Source organism: Rissa tridactyla, chromosome 17 (genome assembly GCF_028500815.1).
Source record: "Rissa tridactyla isolate bRisTri1 chromosome 17, bRisTri1.patW.cur.20221130, whole genome shotgun sequence".
Taxonomy (NCBI): Eukaryota; Metazoa; Chordata; class Aves; order Charadriiformes; family Laridae; genus Rissa; species Rissa tridactyla.
The window spans coordinates 3,395,903-3,414,415 of NC_071482.1; the positions used below are offsets into that span (position 1 = coordinate 3,395,903).

The window sequence follows — 18,513 nt, forward strand, 5'->3', positions numbered from 1 at the left end:
CTTTTCAGGATGGAGTCTTGTCCTCCAGGTCTGCAACGGAATCGCTGCAGATCAGTGAAGTGGAGGCAGAGAGTGGGGATGGTGTGAGCAAACTGGATTACAGTGGTGACAGCCCCTCTCGACCAAGCAGTGACATTGCTGATGTGAGTCTTAAACAGCTTTGTGACTTTGCCTCTATACCTTTTGGATTTGGTTTTCTTGTGCAGACTTTTTGTGTTTGTGTTGTCCTGTGTATCATGCATATATACTCATGTCTCAGTAATGCTGTGTATTACTAGAATAGGCTTCTCAGTACACACCAAAAATATTTTCCTGAGGAAGCATACTATGTTGGACTTCTATTAGGAACTGGAAAGAAATAGTGTGGGTTTTGGGGTTTTTATCCAGTATTAGATTTTCCTGGCATGGTCCCTGTAACCAGACAAAGAAAGATGGATGCCAGCATCTTTCTCAGAACTCAGAGATGCCAATTAGAGAATCTTTTAAGAGTATGGTAATGTTCCAATTGCGGTAGCTGTGACTCAGATCCAGTCAGTGGGCAAGTTGCCATGAAAGTGGGGAAGAGCCTTACTTCTACCAAATAAGCGTCGATTATTGCCAACAGTAAAGGCTCTTTGTCTGTTCACTCATTAGTTATCAATCTGTGTGCTTGTCTGGTCTCCCTTTTGGTGTGCCTGAGCACCTAATCCTTTAATTAAGTCACTATCTGATTAGTGCAGAGGAATTGAGACTCTGTACTTGGGTTTTGGCCTAAGTTTGTTGTTTAACTTAAGGATGTAGGAGACAAATTTGTGCTAGCAGTTGGAAGTGAAAGGAAGTGGGTCAGATATACCTCCAAAATGTGAACATTCACGACTGTTTTGAAACATTCCTCCTCCAACTCCAAATCTGACTAGATATCACTCATATTTGTAGATAATAAAAGCAGAAGAAAATTCATAGCTATCTTCCTAATAAACTTAATCCTGTCAGTATTGTGGATGGTATTTGATCACTGGAGGTGATTGATACACCAAACATTCAAGCTTTTCAAAGCCACTCTGAGAAACTTAAGGATTGGAGGCAATGGAAACCTCTTGAAGTTTAACAAGAAGTCCAGAGTTCTACAGCTGGGTGAAATAACTTGATGCATCAATACAGGCTGGAAACCAACAGAATGAGTAGTAGCCTAGCTGAAAAGACCTAGGTGCTACTGTGGACATACTGAAAATGAGCCAACAGCACTTGCTTTTGGCAAATAAAGCCAAGTGTCTACGGGGGTACATGGGAAAGAGGATTGCTAGCAGGCGGAGGAAAGTTACTAGTCCCTTCTGCTGTGCACTGGTGCAACTACACGGGAATACTGAGCCCATTGCTTTGGAGCTTCCTCTTCAGAGGGCATGTTGAAAAAAGGGCCTAGTCAGAGAGCTAGCAACGTGGGTACTACATAAACTGGCAGAAGACATGGAGAGAACAAAGAGAAAGCTAAGGCCAGGTGCACTAGTAGATTTTACAACCCTGCTGTTGTTCAATATCACTAGCTTTCTTACTGAAACTGCTTCTACATTCGGTTGGCTTATTTTTTTGAAACTGTGCGTGTAGGTCACACGTTTTAGTTTGTTCATACCTCAGCTGTTCAACAGCTCACTCTGTGAGAAAGGAGAAGTTTTGGCTGTTGTGGCTGAAAAACTTACTGTGCAGTTCTCATTTTCCTGGATTTGCTGGTACTTACCAGAACTGAACTTCCTTCTTTCCCAGAGTCCTCGTAGTGGCTTGAAGGAGCGGATTTATCCAGATGAGAGCCCGGAAAAGACTGAGGTTCAGGATACTGTGAGTACAAAACCGAAAGTGCCACAACAGCATCTCCTGTAACGTGCCCATTAAAACCTTGCTGTTTTTCTCTCCTGCTTTCTAGATGGAGCATGCATAAACTTTGCTTTAGAAAATAAAATGTGATTAAAATTGTGCGGGGAAAGTTAATTAGCTGAGTAAATGTTTATGGAGCTGAAGAGCAGGCCCACTTAGAGGCAAGAAATATATACACAGCAGTAAAACAGCTGGACCTAAAGTTGGTAGAGCAGTTGTACATATTTTATTCCTTGAGTCCAGCAGTGAATGAAACAGTCGTTAGGATATTTAGTCGTTACGAGGGTGGCCTCAGGGAGGGCCTCCAGAGCGGGTAAAAGTGAAACATTCTGCTGAAAGTGCAGACCTATCTGAATGTATTCCCGTCTTCCTTAGATTGACTTCTGAAGTATTTTTCCCCTCGCCTGCTTGAGTTTCCAAAGTTATATTTCTCCATTTGTACTAAGATGGCATTTGTCATAATGCCACATACCTAGTGTGCTCATGTCTGTAGATTATGCAGTTGGTTTTGAATCATTTGATTTAATGTTTCTGAATGCTTGCAACTTGGGAGAAGCATTCATAAGGGGATGTCACAACTGCAAATTTAGACAAGGTTGAGTAAAGACACATGAGTTTCCATGAGGAGAGTAAAAGTGATAGTAACATCTCTAACTTGTTAAAGAAGTTTTACTGTGCCAAGAGAGTCATAGCACTCTGTTTCTTCCTTCCCTTCCTTCCCTTTCTCATCCCTCGCTCCTGACTCACCCCAGGATTCGCAATCCAGTGTTGGAAGTCCTTTATCCCGCTTGGGGCCTCAGATCATTGGAGCAGAGGATGATGACTTTGACACTGAACAGGAGCAGGTGGGAATGACTTTCAGCCTCATCACTCCTTTTCCCCCTCGACCAAAATTCTGTTCCTCTGTGTGTAAATTACAAGTGCTCCATGACTTGTTTTTATTGAGCAGTTCTTGTGTGGTGAATTAAGTAGAGATTGTGATTCCTGTTACGGCTGATCTTGCCAAATAAAAACATTTCAGGGTGTTTTGACAATAACTCGTCTTTGATTCTTTCTGTTACTCTCTCTTTCTGCTCATAGCTTCAAGCTTTCTAGAAATTAATTTGCTTTATTTAATTGTCTTTGCTTAGTTTGTTTCTATTGACTTCTGCGTTATTGTCACTGCAGTATAGCTGCCATGGCTTTTGACGTATTTATTGCGAGTTATTTTAGCTGTCCTTTGCTCTGAATTATATTTTATTATATTGTACTCAATGTTCAGGAGAGTATTTAAAAGAAGTGTTCCTATTGTAAGCTCTTCCTGGGATATTAGAATGGCATTGAAAAGATACTGGAATTGATCAGGTTTTATTTTAATTAAACAAATGAGGAGCTAAGCTGTTGGAACGAAGCTTCTTTGTTTTTCTCACTGTAGCTTTCTTGAATAATTCAAATAGTTTCCATGTATTTCTATAGATTAATGGACAGTGCAGCTGTTTCCAAAACATTGAGCTCCTGAAATCTCGCCCAGCACACCTGGCTGTTCTTCTGCATCATGTGGTGTCCCAGTTTGACCCTGCAGCATTGGTAAGATGTTCCGGAATTGTTTCCCTGGCCCAAATTGGTAGCCTTAACCAGAGCGTATCAGGATCTCCTTGTTCTTATGTAGCATTGTCAATGACATGGCTGGATTGACAAGGAGAGAAATGCAAATCCTGTGCAGGCACGAGAGTATTTCAGCTAAATGAAGAGAAGGCTGAAAATAGCTGTCTCCTATACGTTTAGCTGTTTAAAAATAAGCATTTAGCCCTTGAAAGCACTTCATTCCACCCTAAGGTGGTGGGATTAGTTGTCTCTGGGTAAGGTCTGATCTGTCTTCCTCCTGCTATGCCCACAACCCCTCCACCTTTCCCTTCTCCGCTGATTACCGAGCAGCCTCGCTGGGATTACCTGAACAATCTAGATGGCTAAAGGTAACTAGAAAGAGTTTCAACCCAGCAGTGCTGAATTCCTTGGAATGTTTGAAAGAAAACTTGGAGTTAGGGATGTTAGAAGAATTCTCATGTTACCACTTAATTTCTTCCCCTTCTGTTTCCCACAGTTGTGCTACCTTTACACAGACTTGTACAAGCAGACCAACTCCAAAGAGACGCGGCGTGTCTTCCTTGAGTTTTACCAGTTCTTCTTGGACCGAGCTGCAGTAGGTTCCAGTCATTTCCCTCATTTTCAAGCATATCTAGCAAGTTGACTTTTACGTTTCTCCACTCTCCTGAACTGGAAAAAACTAAGGAGTTAATTAAGTCTTCAGAAATGAAAAGTTTTTTTAATTTACGTGTTACCACTGAATACGGCAAAATGAATGATGTATGGCCTCAGATGCCTGGCAACTCAATAGATCACAAGGAATGCATTGTCTGATAAGAAATAGTTTTGTGATATTTAAGCAAGCTCTAGCAGTTATACATTGCCTTTTAGTTAATAGTTGCTGCATATATTCACGTGGCTATTTCAAGGATTGGGACATTCTATGTATCTGTTGAAAAGCCTGAGAAACAACTTTACTGTCATGAGTTGGACTACCAGATAGTGTAGCAGAGGCTACTACCACATGTTTAGATTAAATAATCCTTGTGTAATATAATATATTTAGGATGGGAGACTTCCTACTTAATACCACCAGGTGTTCAGGTTGTATGATTTTGGCTTTTGAGGGCATTTTCTTGTATGTTTTGTATTGTGTGTTTTATTGGGGTGGTGTTTGTTGTGTATGTTCTCCCTGCTTTTCTTTTCCTTTACAGAATCTAAAAGTTCCAGTTCCAGATGAAATCTCCTTAGAACTAGGTAGGATGCTCTTGTCTCATATATCTATTTCTGCAGTTTCTACTGTCTGAGCAAGTTTCTGAAATGCACTTGGGGTTACTTCAAACATACTGTGTCATGTGTTACAGGGAGAGACAAATAAATACTTCTCGCATTTTTTGGGGACGGCATTATGTTTGCTCTGATACATGTGTAAGTGGTGGGAAGCATTGGCCACATAGGCACATACATTTTTTAATATGACAGTGGATGTGACCACAGCTACTTACACTTAATGCACTGAAGTTCATATTATCAGCAAGTGAAAGGCAAAACGGCACTCTTGGGTGGGTTAAAGTATACACGTGAGTGACTTTATTCTAAGGTGGAAAGGACTGTTCTCAAAAGAATAATCTATTAACTTTTCTCTTCTGATTTACAGAAAGAAGGCGGCCAGAACTCCTTCCTGAAGAGCTTCATCGCCAGTTCATACAAACTATGCAAGATAAAGTCTGTCCAGAAGTTCAAAGAAATCTGGAAGATTTCAGGTAGCAACAGTTGTCTGTTGCTAATTTTTTCTAATTTTGTTTTCTAAATGTTTTCTAATTTTCAGTTAATTCGTACCTGTCCTCAGTCAACATGTCCAATACAGGGAAAGTCCAAACTTGACGGACATAGTAGTTCATCTTGGACTGAATAGGAAGATACAACTAGAGAGGGCCTCCAGGGTCATCCTGTAACCAATCCTTGAATATTTTTTGAGACTTTGAGAATGTTTGTTCCAAGTAATCAATTGCAAGATCAATTTTAGAGCTTGGATTCTTCATTCCTTGAAGCTATTTGAGGCAGTTTCAAATATTTTACTTAGATGATGTTATATAAATCCTTCTTACTAATTGTGTTTATAATCAGCTTATATTTTTTTTTCCCATCTCCTTTTTTCCTTCCCTCTCCCCTTTGGGCACCAAATAATCCCCTTTAGAAAGCTGTCATGGGCACATAGTAGAATTGGATAATTAATATGCCCTTACATGGGGAGTCATAAGAGCTCTGTGCCAACATGAGACATAACAAGACAAGCGTTCAATAATGGACTTTTTCATACATAAAAATGTCTCAAATCAAGTAATGCGTCAAATATACAGCCTGGGATGCTGCAAAAAGAGTAACTACTTTTTTTTTGATCCTTGCAATAGCTGCCTCTTGAAAAATATACAGCTTTATCCCTCTGAAGGCTATCTTAGCTTTGTTTTATAGTGAGTGCAAATGTTATGGAGAAACATCATGAGTTCATAATTTTCATACAGAAACCAATAGTGAAACCTGTTTTGACACTCTGAATGACAAGAGGTTGCTTTTCCTTGTTACAGGTCAGTATTCAATTTAAAGTGATGCTTCTGTCTCCCTGTTTTTCAGGCAGAAACGAAGTATGGGATTGACCCTTGCAGAAGGAGAGCTAACCAAGCTGGATGCAGAAAGAGTTCGTGACCGGAATGCAGTGGAGAAGGAAAGAGCATGTGCAGAACAGATTATTACTAAAATTGAGGAAGTCTTGTGAGTAACAGCAAGCATAATTGCGGGGATGGAAGAGGTTCTACTCTGAACCTGACAGCAGCAAAGCAAAGGAATTGGGAACTAGATGCAATTTGGCATCACTACATTTACATTGCTTCCCCTGATTGCTATCAACATATGTTTGAGTAATGATAGGTAAAAATAAGCTAATAGTTAGGAAAAATCCATATCTTTTCAAGGAGGCTACTGTTCAAATAACAGAGGAAATGCTTCCATTGTCAGCTTGTGCATTATTAGATCAGAGTCCTTTTTTGGGTTGTAGAAACCACTGGGACTTTCCAACGTTCTAAAGGACACTTTGACCACAACTGCTGATGCTGTGTGTGAATGTGGGTGTTACTTGGTTTTTGAGTTTCGTTTTTAAATTCTTTCTGTTTTCAGGATGACATCTCAGCCTTTGGAAGAAGACAAGAGGTAATGGATGTTGTGCGAGCTTAGTCTTTGAAGAACCCTATTGCTGATGCTTGTTCTGCTGGCTCTGTGTTCTGCTGAGCAGAACAAGACAGCCCTCTGCTGGCTGTAGCCACAGGCTCGTTTTCTAAATCCCCTGGCATAATTAATTTGAATTTAGAGCATCAACCTCTTGCTCTCAACCTCTTCTTATTCTGAAGTTTGTTGCTCAAAAAGTTACTGTTGTTGAGAGTTTGTTTCTTTTGGTTTTGTTTTGTAGCTGTTTCAATCTGGTCTAATATTTATTTTCTGTATGTGACTTGTCTTGTTCAGTTTGTATGTATCCAAACTTAACAAGAGTAGTTTTTACTATACTTTTTACAGCAACCATACCTTTTACTGTTACTTATTTTTACCATAACTCAAAACTGTAATGTGACTTCAAATATATATTTAGTATATCATTTTAGGACCTTCTGTGTAATTATAAAAATTTTATTTTTACCTCCTGTACTCCATCTTTTGTTTGCAAGAGGACAAATTCTGATTTTGGCTGAGTCTTTCTCATTGTTTCTGATAGCTTGTTTCATATTAAAAAAAAAAAAAAAGATGCCAAGTTCTTTTACTCTAAAAATGTTTTAATTTCTCAATATAACCTTTGTATTTGATCTTTTTAATTTTCTTGACAAAATGTATTTTCCCCAGTACATTTCTCCTTATCCTCCATCTTCTTTTTTTTTTGTATATATTTGGCAGTTCCACAATGCAGTATGTGATTCTTACTTACATGAAACACCTGGGAGTCAAAGTTAAAGAACCTCGGAACCTGGAGCAGAAGCGTGGTCGCATTGGTTTCTTGCCGAAGATCAAGGTAGTAGTGTTGTGGCCAGAGTGTGTTTGTTTAAAGCTACCCAGCCTGGGTGCTTCGTTAGAATTCAAAATCCACTTTTGCATGACACATTAGAAGTTGGTATGATTTTTACAGTCTTCATGGCTGCATCAAGGGGATGGGGATTACTGAGATGCACAGAAAACCTGACAGTTGAAATTGGGTTCTACATATGTTTTGAGACACATGAATTAGAAATGAGTTGCTTGCTTTCTTTCTTTATCTGTACGCCTGAATTCTAACTGCTTGTTTTTCACAGTTCTAGCCTTATTAAAACTTTGGGTGAGAAACCTTGAATCACCTCCGGATCTCATTAAGGCTAATCAGGCTGTTGACCTGTATACTTTAATTTTCTTTTTGAGAAACTTGCCCAAAACCTCATACTTCACGATGCAGGAAAGCTACTCTTTCCTGCCACCCACACTTTCCCAGTTATATAATGAATTTTTCCACCAAAACTCCATCTCTGTGGGTGTGTTCAGTCGTCTCCCACCGAATGGGGGTGTATCTGGTCACAGTAGCTACTTATTTTCATCAGTGTTGCAGCTTCCTTTGAAATGTTAAGACTGTTACAAGCAGTTCTGCACTGACAGGGCTAATAGGCTAGATCAAGCGTTTGCAGCCTTTCTGAAGTGGTAAGATAAATTGCATTTCTCCCTCCCAGATTAGAGTCTGTATGCTTGTGGAGGTTTGGAGTCACAAGATGTTATGCCTTAGAGAACCGAGGTGCTACTGGTCACTGTAAATTGGTCTCTTACCCTAGAGAAGAGAGTGGTTTATAGGTTCTGCTAAGTTAAAAACAGGATGTGTGAGTTTTTGCTTGTAACACATGTATCTCTTAAGATGCTGTGGCTGTGTGCTGCTAACCCTGTTGTGCACCAATCATAGTCTGTTCATTGTCTGTCTTTGCCTATGATGCTGCAGAATGTTGATCTCCCGATAACTTGTTAAAAATAAAATTCTCTTGTACCAAATTCCTGCACTTTTAAAGAATGAGTCAATATGTCAGTAAATAACTGACTTTGAAGAAATGAATCATGTGTTTGCTTTGCTTTTCTTTGTTGTGTATTAACTACAGCAAAGTATCAAGAAAGAGAAAGAGGGAGAAGAAAAAGGAAAGAGAAGAGGCTTTCCTAATATTCTTGGCCCACCAAGGAGACCGAGTCGACATGATAGCAGTGCAAGTATGTCAGACAAGGAAATATATGTTCCCTAACTATTAATCTGAAAGCCGGATAAAGTCTCTGCTGTCTTTTAAAAATCCATGCTAAGAAGACTCAGTAAACTTTTTGCTTTTGAAACATGTTTTTGAGGACACACATACTTAATTTTGTCCTGAAATGCTTCCTCTCTTCGTCTCTGAAATTGGGTGAAAGTTCTTTCAACAATATAACGACTCTGTGTTTGTTTAGTTGGCAGAGCCATGGAAATGCAGAAGCCCCGACATCCAAAGCACTTACCTACAGCATCTTCTGTTAGCCCAGAGCCACCAGATTCTAGCAAGATGCGCCAGAGTGGGTCCTCCAGTGATGGAACAGATGCGCCATACCCTCCTGCCAACCCAATGTCTCCTTTGGCAATGGGTCCCTTTTCCTCTCCAGAAGGAAGCAAAGACAGTGAAACAGGTAGATGATACTAGCAAAGAGGAATGGTTAAAGAGTGTGTTGTGAATGGTATATGCAAAGCACACTTCTGATGCAACAAACTTGACAAATTAGGAAATGTTTTTATGTCATTAACATGATCTTCTTAGCCTTAGTCATCTCTTCTGACGTAATCTCTGGTTCAAATTAGGCAATCTTATCATGGCCAGAAATTGTTGTTGGATGGGTTCTATCACTGTGTCATTGGATCATCTAGCAGCAAAAAAAAGAGTCTCAGGTGCATGCACAAGTCAGTGTCATCTGGAAACACTTGTCACTGAGATTTTTTTACCAACCTTGGAATCGAGTTCCTCCAGCTCTAAGTTGAAATGAGGCTGTGAATCAAGAGGCTGTGAAGAGGCTCTGAAGTTCTCTAATATACTCTAATTTGGTACGGTTCTTGACATTTCATACTTACTCTCTGTTTAGGTTTGAAGCAGACTGGAGAAGCTCCACCTGCTAATGACTGTATGGATGGCACACCCCGCACACCTAATAATACCTTTGAATTCCCATCTCCTTTGGAAAACTTGCAGGAGGAAGAAGGAGAATCAGAGAGGTAACTGCTGACCTGGTTACTTGAGCCTTGGAAAAGAGTCAATGTGACAATGGCTGTTGAAGCTTAGTCTATAAAACTATTAGTGACATCATTTGTACTAAACATTATTGGTAGAAGTAGGAAATCCTGGTCTGTGTCTGCCACTGTGGTAGTACTAGAAATCTATGTATCAGGAGGGTGAGGCTGACAGATGGACAAAATGTTCTAGTTAGGAGGCTAGGCCTTTACTCTGAAATTAGATTGAATGTCTGAGTGGGGTGAAATTGTTGCATAAGCTTCCCTAATAATTTCTTTCATTCTTTGCAGGGTGGTTGACATGGGAACACCAAAGCCTTTTCGCAAGTGAGTATGCTTATAAATGTTTGAATTTCACTGAATTTGTTTAGATTTTAATAGGTTATGAAGTAGAATGCAGTAGCGTTCATAGTTCTGAGCCAGTACAGTTGTCTGCATGATCTTGCCTTTTCTTAAATAACGCATATAAGAAATGAGACACTGGCAACCATATATAGGAAGGTGGAGTGAATCATATGCAGATAAGCCTTTTGATCTGCAAGTGAAGTATAGTGATTTTTGTATATACTGATTTGAGTTGATGGGTTAGGGAGTTGAGATTTCCACATTTTCTTTTTAAATCTGTGTATTGCTGTTAGCTCTGTATCTGCAGATAGATGGAGGAAAGAAATTGTAACCTGCTCTTTCACCAACTCGATATTTGACTTCAAGCAAGTTATTTTATCTGTATCATTAGAAGGAGGGTTATGGAAATACCGTAAGAACAGATATTCATCTCAGTTGTTCTGTAAAGGGCAAAATTAGAAAATGTGCCTATAGGTTCAGACATCCTACAGTCTAGTTGTTATGGAAAGCATATTAATAATGTTTTACAACTAATTATTTTTTTTTTTTGTGGGTCAATACTTAGATTTTTTTTTTTTTCTTCTTTCTTCCTTACATCCATGCCTAAAATGTTAGAATGGACAGTGTTGGTTTCGCAGATGTACAAAGTGAGGACGAGCTATATGATTTTGACATGGACATGGACCCCCCCAACTGGCAACAACTTGTGAGCCGGGAAGTGTTGATGGGGCTGAAACCCTATGAAATCAAGCGCCAAGAAGTGATTAATGGTGAGATGGATATTTTTTCCTAGCTCACCAAGCACAAAGTTGAAACCTGTCATCTGGAGCACTGAAGTTCTTAAATTTTAAAACTAGGACTTTCTTCACTGATCTGCTCAAAGTAGTGGCCAACTATTACTTTTGGTTTGCCACGGTCGTGTGTGTGAATCTAATACTTGTTTCTGAAAAGTATCCTGAGATGAGACTGATCTAGTCCTTAGAGAAGAAATGAAGTCCTTAGAAAGGAAATATATTAAGTGGTTTGACACTGAAAGGCCAGTTTGCAATATCATGTTCTATAAAAGAAAGCAAGAGGCACTGTCTAGAGTGTTGGAAAGCACATGATGGAAATGGAAAGCTACTACCAAACCACATCTTCAGAGCTTCATCTCAGTTTTAGGTCTTGCAATCCTGCCAAACGCTCTGTATGAGCTGATAAGAGCTCACTGTTTGGCAGAAATTATGAGTCATGAATCAATTGGCTTCTCCATTCTTTCAAACATGGAAGTATAACAGAGCGTAGCTCCATTTGGGAGCAAACTGGAATATGGGCCAGCAAGGGAAGTGTTGGTGAGGGAGAATGTTGTAAGTTCATACTTCTGACTTCTGTTTGCTTCACATTTGGATCCATGTTGCCACACCTCTTGAAGTAGGGAATTACAATCGTGCTTTACCCTCTCTCTTCAGAATTGTTTTACACTGAGAGAGCTCATGTCCGCACGCTGAAGGTTCTGCATAATGTCTTCTACCAGCGTGTCACCCGGGAAGGGATCCTGAACTCCAGTGACAAACGGAAAATCTTTTCCAATCTGGAGGATATCCTTGGGCTTCATGGTAAGGGCAGCTGAGGTACCTTTCAGCTTTGTCTGAAAGTCTCAACTGGAATTCTGGATACAAATATCTGAAAAATTTAAGCAAGTGACCCTGAAACAAGAGAATACCTCGTACAACACTTCAGATGAAAAAGAATGCTGCAACTATTCTTTTGCACACAGTTTTTCCATTTCTGATTTACAAAGGTATTTTGATAAAGAATGCATGTGTCCACTGTTTCAGATACTTGCTTTTCCTTATCTCTCTACACAGACTTTCTTGTGCTGATTCATGCTTTGATAAAAGGAGCAATGCTTTGATGAACGGTCTTTATGGGTCACCGTTCAAAATGTTACAACTCTTGTTGAAGAGAATATGAAAACAAATCTGAAAAGACTGACATTTTGCAGGTGGTTTTGAAGGGCAACCCTTCCTAATTGTTTAGAGAAAGGACTGTTCAGAATCAGAATTTCAGCTCTGCCGCTGAATAATCACTTGTATAATTTTATGCAGGTGGCTTGAAGTGCGTTCTGCGTTATTCCTAGGTTTTTAAAAGGGCAGTGATATTGAGCCTCAGAAAAGATAAGACTGGAAAGGTTCTTGGGGGTCATTTGAAGACAGGTGAGACAGCAGTGAGAAGGGGTTATATAAGATTTTCTTAGATGTTCTGCTAAATTTATTGTGTTGCAGGACACTTCATTGTTTAAATTTAATTGAAATTACTGCAAATCTAGTCTTTTCCTAGAATAGCTTTTATTTTAAAATAAATGCTGAAAACTAAGTAATTTGAGCAGTATTAATAAAATTTACTTTTTTTTTTTTTAAGTTGCATTGAATGATCAGATGAAAGCAGTCCGAAAAAGGAACGAGACTTCTGTTATTGGCCAAATTGGGGAAGACTTGCTTTCCTGGGTAAAATCCTTTTTTGCTTTCTTGTATTTGAAAATAATGTTTCATGGAATGATAAACAGAGCCAGAGGTTAGTGAAGGTAATTCCCAGCTAATAGGAACTAAAGGTCTTAGACTTGTAATTTCTATGGAGCCAGCACAGAGCTAGGGATCGAGGGTTGAAGGAAAGCAGAAAGAACTCGTAGGATTTTCATTTGGCTAGACATAAGAGTAATTTAAAGAAGAAAAAATAATTTCCTTGTGAGATGCAACTTGAGTAGAAAGGTAGTTTTGGAGACATGAAGGTGAGTGTAGAATTTTGCAAAATGTAATAACACAATTTATTTCAGTAACACTGAAATACAAATCTTATGTTGCCTGTGGTGCAGTTAACAGATAGCTAAAAATACTGATTTCCAATCCAAGAGTTTACATAGCTGAACCTTTTCAGATTTATAGCACTGTTACAGGCTTCCTTTCTGAAATCCAAATGACAGGAGCAGGAGTGATGTAGACTCTTTTAAAAAAAAAAAAATAGTTCTCTCTCAGGTATCTCCCAGTTTGTTGTTTGTTTTCGAGCCTACTTAATTTAGGATTGAAGATTGATCTGCTTATTCTTTTTAGCTCTCCATGCAGAAGTCTCTTGTGGGTTTTGGTTTGGTTTTTGTTTGTTTGTTTTTTGTTTGTTTTTTTTTTTTTTTTATTATCCCAATGTTTGTCTAGTATTCCAGGAAAAAAAAGGAAGAAAATGAAAATCAGATGTAGCTGGTAAAGAAACACCTCTAACCCTTTCAGTTCAAACTCGACCTTAAGTTAGTAGTTATATGCCCTTGCATAGTGTTTTGGTTAAGTGGCTAAAACAAAAAAACACAGGATCTCATTCTCCAGAGTATTTTGAGGAGTTACTACTATGCTGCATCACAGACTGGGTAGCAGGAATGGGAAGAGTTGCAGTAACAGATTAACCATCTGTCATCTGCGGCACATTTCTCAGCCCTGCTCATGGCTATCATTTCCCCTAGCCATGTTTTTGTAATATTTTTGTTTAGGAAATAAGATGTTATGTTATATTCTGGTGTGTAAGCATGGGCATGCCTGAGAAACAAGATGATCTTTGGTCTTGGTTTTGCTGACCAACAGTCTGGTAAATAATCCTGTGTCATTCATGTGAGCGCAGTTTTTTCTGCTCTCCTTATGTTTGACCGTGGAGACACGGCACTGTTTTTTCCCTCTGAATCAGCAGTGCGTTTATGGAGAGGATTGGATGTGCTAGGAGTGGAGACAGGAGAACTGCAGAGTTTGAGATGTGAAGGGGTTCCTCAGTAGTCTGGGAAGACAAGGTTTTAGAAACAGGATAGAAGTTACTTCTCATATTTTGCCAGTAATTCCTTTCTTCGCTGACAAGACCAGTTCTGCTACCTGACTATATATCTCTTGAAACTGGCACATGCTGAACTCCAGTCTATCTAAATTTGGTTTTCTTGGCTTTCTGGCACAGTTTAGCGGACCAGCAGAGGAGAAGCTGAAACATGCAACTGCCACTTTCTGCAGTAACCAGCCCTTTGCTCTAGAGGTCATCAAGTCCCGCCAGAAGAAGGACTCTCGCTTCCAGACCTTTGTGCAGGTGAACTTTATGCAAGGATTTGAGTTGCCTGAGGATGTGGCTAGTGGCCAGTATAGTGTAATGAATGGTTGTAGATAAAGCTATTATAATTAATGACATCATGTCTAACATAGTCTTCAGATTGGGATCGTTTCCAATACTGTATCTCTGCTAATGGTTTCTGGAGGGAGGGGCCTTTAATTCTGGGGAACACAAGAACGTCCTGATAGAATGCAGGAAAGCACATGCTGTTCCAGGCAGGACATGCCATCTCACTTGAGGTGAGATGTTTCCCAAGGATGAGTACTACTGTGGGAAAAACTGCTTATTGTAGTGCAGTTTTGATGTGTGCCACGAGCAGAAGACGGATGATATACACCTATTTTGCCTGCCAGGAAAGGGGCTTGAATATAAGTGGTGTTTGGAGGAGAGAACATTATCTTCATTACCACAGGCTGGGAAGAACTCTGGTAATGCAAGGGTGGAGGTTATGTTGAAAAATGTACTGTGGTTTTTGCTATGGTGTGAAAGCCCAAACTGATGTCCTCCCATATGGCGGTGACTGAGATTGATTGGAGATGGTGCCAGGCCTCTGTGAAGTAATGAGGGAAGGAAGCCGCTGCTTTTGTGATGAGCCTTTCCAATGTGTAATTGCAAATGGAGAGGGGATGTGTTGTCTGAATGATAGATCTTGGCATTTCTTGTCTTGTATTTAATTACTGGAAAGTGAAGTAATAGACGTTTATGTGATGAATAGATGTTACACGTTCAGGTAATTATAGCCTTAATAAAAATGACAAATGTAGTTATTGTGCTGTTTAATTTTAGGATGCTGAGAGTAATCCACTGTGTCGCCGGTTGCAGCTGAAGGATATCATTCCCACAGAGATGCAGAGGTTGACTAAGTACCCCCTTCTGCTGGATAACATTGCTAAGTACACAGGTAAAGCCTTTCCACTAGGGTTTGCGCATGCATCTCAGCAGGTTTTCTAGGCAAATGTGATTTCAAAACATGTGTTGAAGGATAGTTTAATTTTATGGATCACTATTTGGTTTCATTGTGACCTTGCTGCTGTCTTCCGCACAGGAGGGCAGGTTAAAAAAAAATTAAAAAATCCAGTCTTTGTTTCTAAATTAAACCCATTTTCCTTCTTATTAAAAAAAAAAAAAGGACATTCAATATGAAATAATTGAATGACATTCTGCATTGGGTTGTAGTTTATGTAGAGTGCAATATAATAATTTAAATATAGTTTTAAAAAGCTAGGTGAAGGGAATGCTCAAGTTTTGAAGATAAACCAAACCATTCTGCTTATAAAAGTTACTGGCAAAACAACTTCATTTGCAATTAGTTTTAGAAGGAAACTAGTAGTTTAATGGGAAACTAGTAGTCTAATACTAAATCAGTATTTGAAGGAAACCAGGAATTCCTGTCTCCACTCTCCAGTTCTTAGCCTGTCCTTGCTTTTACACTACCACTGTTATTAACGGTTTTTAAGGACTATGACAACCAAACAGAAGTGAAGAAAATACTTTCTCTGCACCCTTATATTTCTGATTGTGTAAGAGTACGTGATAATGTCAATACCTGGAATTACATTCAGAAGAAAAAAAAAAACAGAGGAAAAAGAGCGGGTATCGTGTAACTCTTCCTTACGACATTCTCTTAGCAACCAAATCTTTAGGAACTTACTGTGAGGCAGGTTGCATTTGTGCTATTGTTTTGAATAGTCATTAGCATGCCTGTTCTTTCTGTAATTTTCTAGATATATTTAACTCCTTTCTACAATCTTGAAGAACGAAGTAACTAGAAAGAATTCAATAACTAAAGATGGCACACTATTTGTTTCAGTGAATAGGTTTTCAATAATAAATATGCTCTGATAAACATATTTTTCTCTTGAATTCAGGACATTAAGATAGCTAAATCAAACTATTAAGAGAATATACATTTAAGTGAATTCCAATTTCCACATAGATGCATTTGAGACAGAAAAAGAATAAGATCTTCAATAACACAATTCCCTAATTGTCCATTACTAACATAAAAATGTGAAGAATGAAGAATCTAATAAAAATCTATCAAGTTATGCCATTGCTTAAATAAGCTTGGGTAGACATAGGACATACTTGTGAGCAAAAAAGGAAGGTTTGATAGAATCTAAGCAAAAATCATGTAGTGTTAAGGCTTATGGCAAATCAACATGTTTCTTTAAGAAGAGAACAAAAAGCAGATAATACAGAACAAATTGATTTTTTTAAGGTCAAGGTTTTCTTGTTATCGACCAGGGATGTGTTTTTGTTTTGTTTTGTTTTTAATCAATCCTCTGTACTATTTGTTCAAAATTGCCAATATCTGGGAAAAATGTGCGCTCAGAGTGCAATCTGACCTACACCCCTAAGGTCTGATATTTCATGTAAAAATCTTGGATGTTATCAACATAATGTCAATTAAGAATTTGAAGGAGATTGAACTTGGAAAGAAATACTTTCCTATGTGATAAACACCAACAGAATCTTGATCTTCCTCATCTGTTTAATCTCTAAAGCACTACAGAGTGTTTTTATATTCTTGCAGCAGGTGGAGTTTAGCTAGGATGTGTTACACTGAAAGATATTACCAGCAGAACAGTTGAAAATATGATTAATAATACCACGAAATGCCTTTTCAGGTTTACTAGTGAATACCTGCTGCAATGTAATTTCATTACTCATAAAAATATATTGCATTTATCTAATCATAATTAGGAAAGCATGTGATACTCCATTATCTTTGATGTACTTGTTTATTGGCCTGTTAACTAAATTCTTAATGTGGCTTGTGGTAGTGTGAATTGATGGGGTTCACCGCTGTCTATCTGCATATGATCAAGTGATGTTGGCTGGAAAGATAACTCTTGTTTGCTCTTGCTGTAATAAAAGACTGTTTTTATAATCAGGCTGCATAAATGTAGCCAGAGATACTTCTTTTTTTTCTAAGTTGTTAAAATAAATACAGGTTTTCTGGATGGAAAAAGTTATTATGTGACCCATTTTTTTGATATTTTGCATTATGTTTCTTTGTCTCTTTCTTTCTCTTCCAAAATAAATAAATAAAAAGGATTGTGAGAAATGCAGAAGCCAATAGTCAGTTGCTGAATCCTGGACTTCGGCTAGCTGGCTGTGTGTGATCTTAAGTATCTACCCTGAGACTCTCTTTGTACCACAGCAGAGCCTTATTAAACTTTTTAGACTTCTCAGATTGATGTTTGTGGAGTGAATAGTTGTCACAAGCCCCTCAAAAAAGGGAGAGTAACAAGTGCTGTGCTGTGTATGGTGATCATCAGAGGCTGGAGTCTTGTGCAGGGCAGAATGAATTCTGTCCTGTCACAAGTCTACTTTTGCCACTTCACATTTGAAATGCAGTGCTTTTATTGATAAAGTATTCTGAGAATTTATATTCTCTTTCTCAAACTTGAGGTCAGCAAACTGCACTAGATTTCTGACTTCTTCAGCTTTTATAGGAAAGCATTATTACATTTCCTTTTTCTCTTGCAGAACTGCCTGAAGAGAAAGAGAAAGTGAAGAAAGCAGCAGATCATTGTCGTCAGATCCTTAACCACGTGAACCAGGCAGTCAAAGAGTCTGAGAACAAGCAGGTAGGAGGTGAATGGAGTGATCATCAAGGCTTGGGGAGAAGAGAGTTGAAGGGCAGCAAGCTGTTTAAGACACCTGGAGTCTCTGTAGTAGTGACTTCATATTGTGCTTAAGAATGTTTTGTGGCACAAATATTCCTGTAAGAGGAGGAATCCCAGGCATTTGGGAATGTGTGGAAGTATTCATGACTGCCTGCACTCTGATGCTAGTGACTGTTGCTAATCAAAGTCACCATCTTCATTGCATTTTCTGCAGCATTTGGAAGACTATCAGCGTCGTCTTGACCTGTCCTACTTGAAGCAGTCTGAGGATCCCATGATGGATGAGTTCAGGGTAAGTGACAACATTGAAGCAATCTCTTATGTAAATCATGATTGCAGCCCTGTTCAGTTTGTGGCTCTTTCTGCTACAGTCTTCTGATGCACAATCAAATGGTCTTTGGAGATAAATATTTCTATACAAAAATTAAAACCATTAGTCTCAGAAATTTGAGTTTTCCTGAGGATGTCTGGGGATGTAACAACTTGGTTCTGCACATTGAAGTGTTGATGAAGCTTGTAAGTTCTGTGAAACAAATTTTAATGGTCTGCAAGCTAATGCACATCTGTATCACATAAGAGAGAGCTGGTGGATGATTAATCATCTTATTGCTATATGTCTCACATGATCGCATGTCCTAGGTGTGCTGTTGGAACTGGGGAGGCCTCGGAGAGCCATGAGGGGTAGCGATTCAGTTGGCTTTAAAAGAAGAGCTTGTACACAGGCTGATTTGT

At 38.9% G+C, this 18,513-nt stretch overlaps 1 protein-coding gene across 6 annotated transcripts in view; it reads left to right on the forward strand.

The window, feature by feature from the left end:
• ARHGEF12 (Rho guanine nucleotide exchange factor 12) overlaps positions 1 to 18,513 on the forward strand; it is an 81,673-nt gene that overhangs the window by 49,592 nt on the left and 13,568 nt on the right. For 4 of the 6 annotated variants that reach the window (XR_008469650.1, XM_054223097.1, XM_054223094.1 and 1 more), the window contains 21 exons: positions 9 to 143; positions 1,738 to 1,809; positions 2,598 to 2,690; positions 3,301 to 3,411; positions 3,926 to 4,024; positions 4,623 to 4,665; positions 5,066 to 5,171; positions 6,040 to 6,177; positions 6,580 to 6,612; positions 7,345 to 7,462; positions 8,556 to 8,661; positions 8,890 to 9,102; positions 9,550 to 9,679; positions 9,986 to 10,021; positions 10,655 to 10,809; positions 11,488 to 11,634; positions 12,440 to 12,525; positions 14,000 to 14,125; positions 14,933 to 15,047; positions 17,642 to 17,742; positions 17,996 to 18,073. Coding sequence is in view for 5 of the 6 variants with exons in the window: in XM_054223097.1 (XP_054079072.1) it covers positions 9 to 143; positions 1,738 to 1,809; positions 2,598 to 2,690; positions 3,301 to 3,411; positions 3,926 to 4,024; positions 4,623 to 4,665; positions 5,066 to 5,171; positions 6,040 to 6,177; positions 6,580 to 6,612; positions 7,345 to 7,462; positions 8,556 to 8,661; positions 8,890 to 9,102; positions 9,550 to 9,679; positions 9,986 to 10,021; positions 10,655 to 10,809; positions 11,488 to 11,634; positions 12,440 to 12,525; positions 14,000 to 14,125; positions 14,933 to 15,047; positions 17,642 to 17,742; positions 17,996 to 18,073 (2,241 nt within the window). In the remaining variant the exon portion in view is untranslated. The remainder of the gene's footprint in view (positions 1 to 8; positions 144 to 1,737; positions 1,810 to 2,597; positions 2,691 to 3,300; positions 3,412 to 3,925; positions 4,025 to 4,622; positions 4,666 to 5,065; positions 5,172 to 6,039; positions 6,178 to 6,579; positions 6,613 to 7,344; positions 7,463 to 8,555; positions 8,662 to 8,889; positions 9,103 to 9,549; positions 9,680 to 9,985; positions 10,022 to 10,654; positions 10,810 to 11,487; positions 11,635 to 12,439; positions 12,526 to 13,999; positions 14,126 to 14,932; positions 15,048 to 17,641; positions 17,743 to 17,995; positions 18,074 to 18,513) is intronic. The other 2 variants (XM_054223093.1, XM_054223095.1) reach the window with 1 other exon arrangement.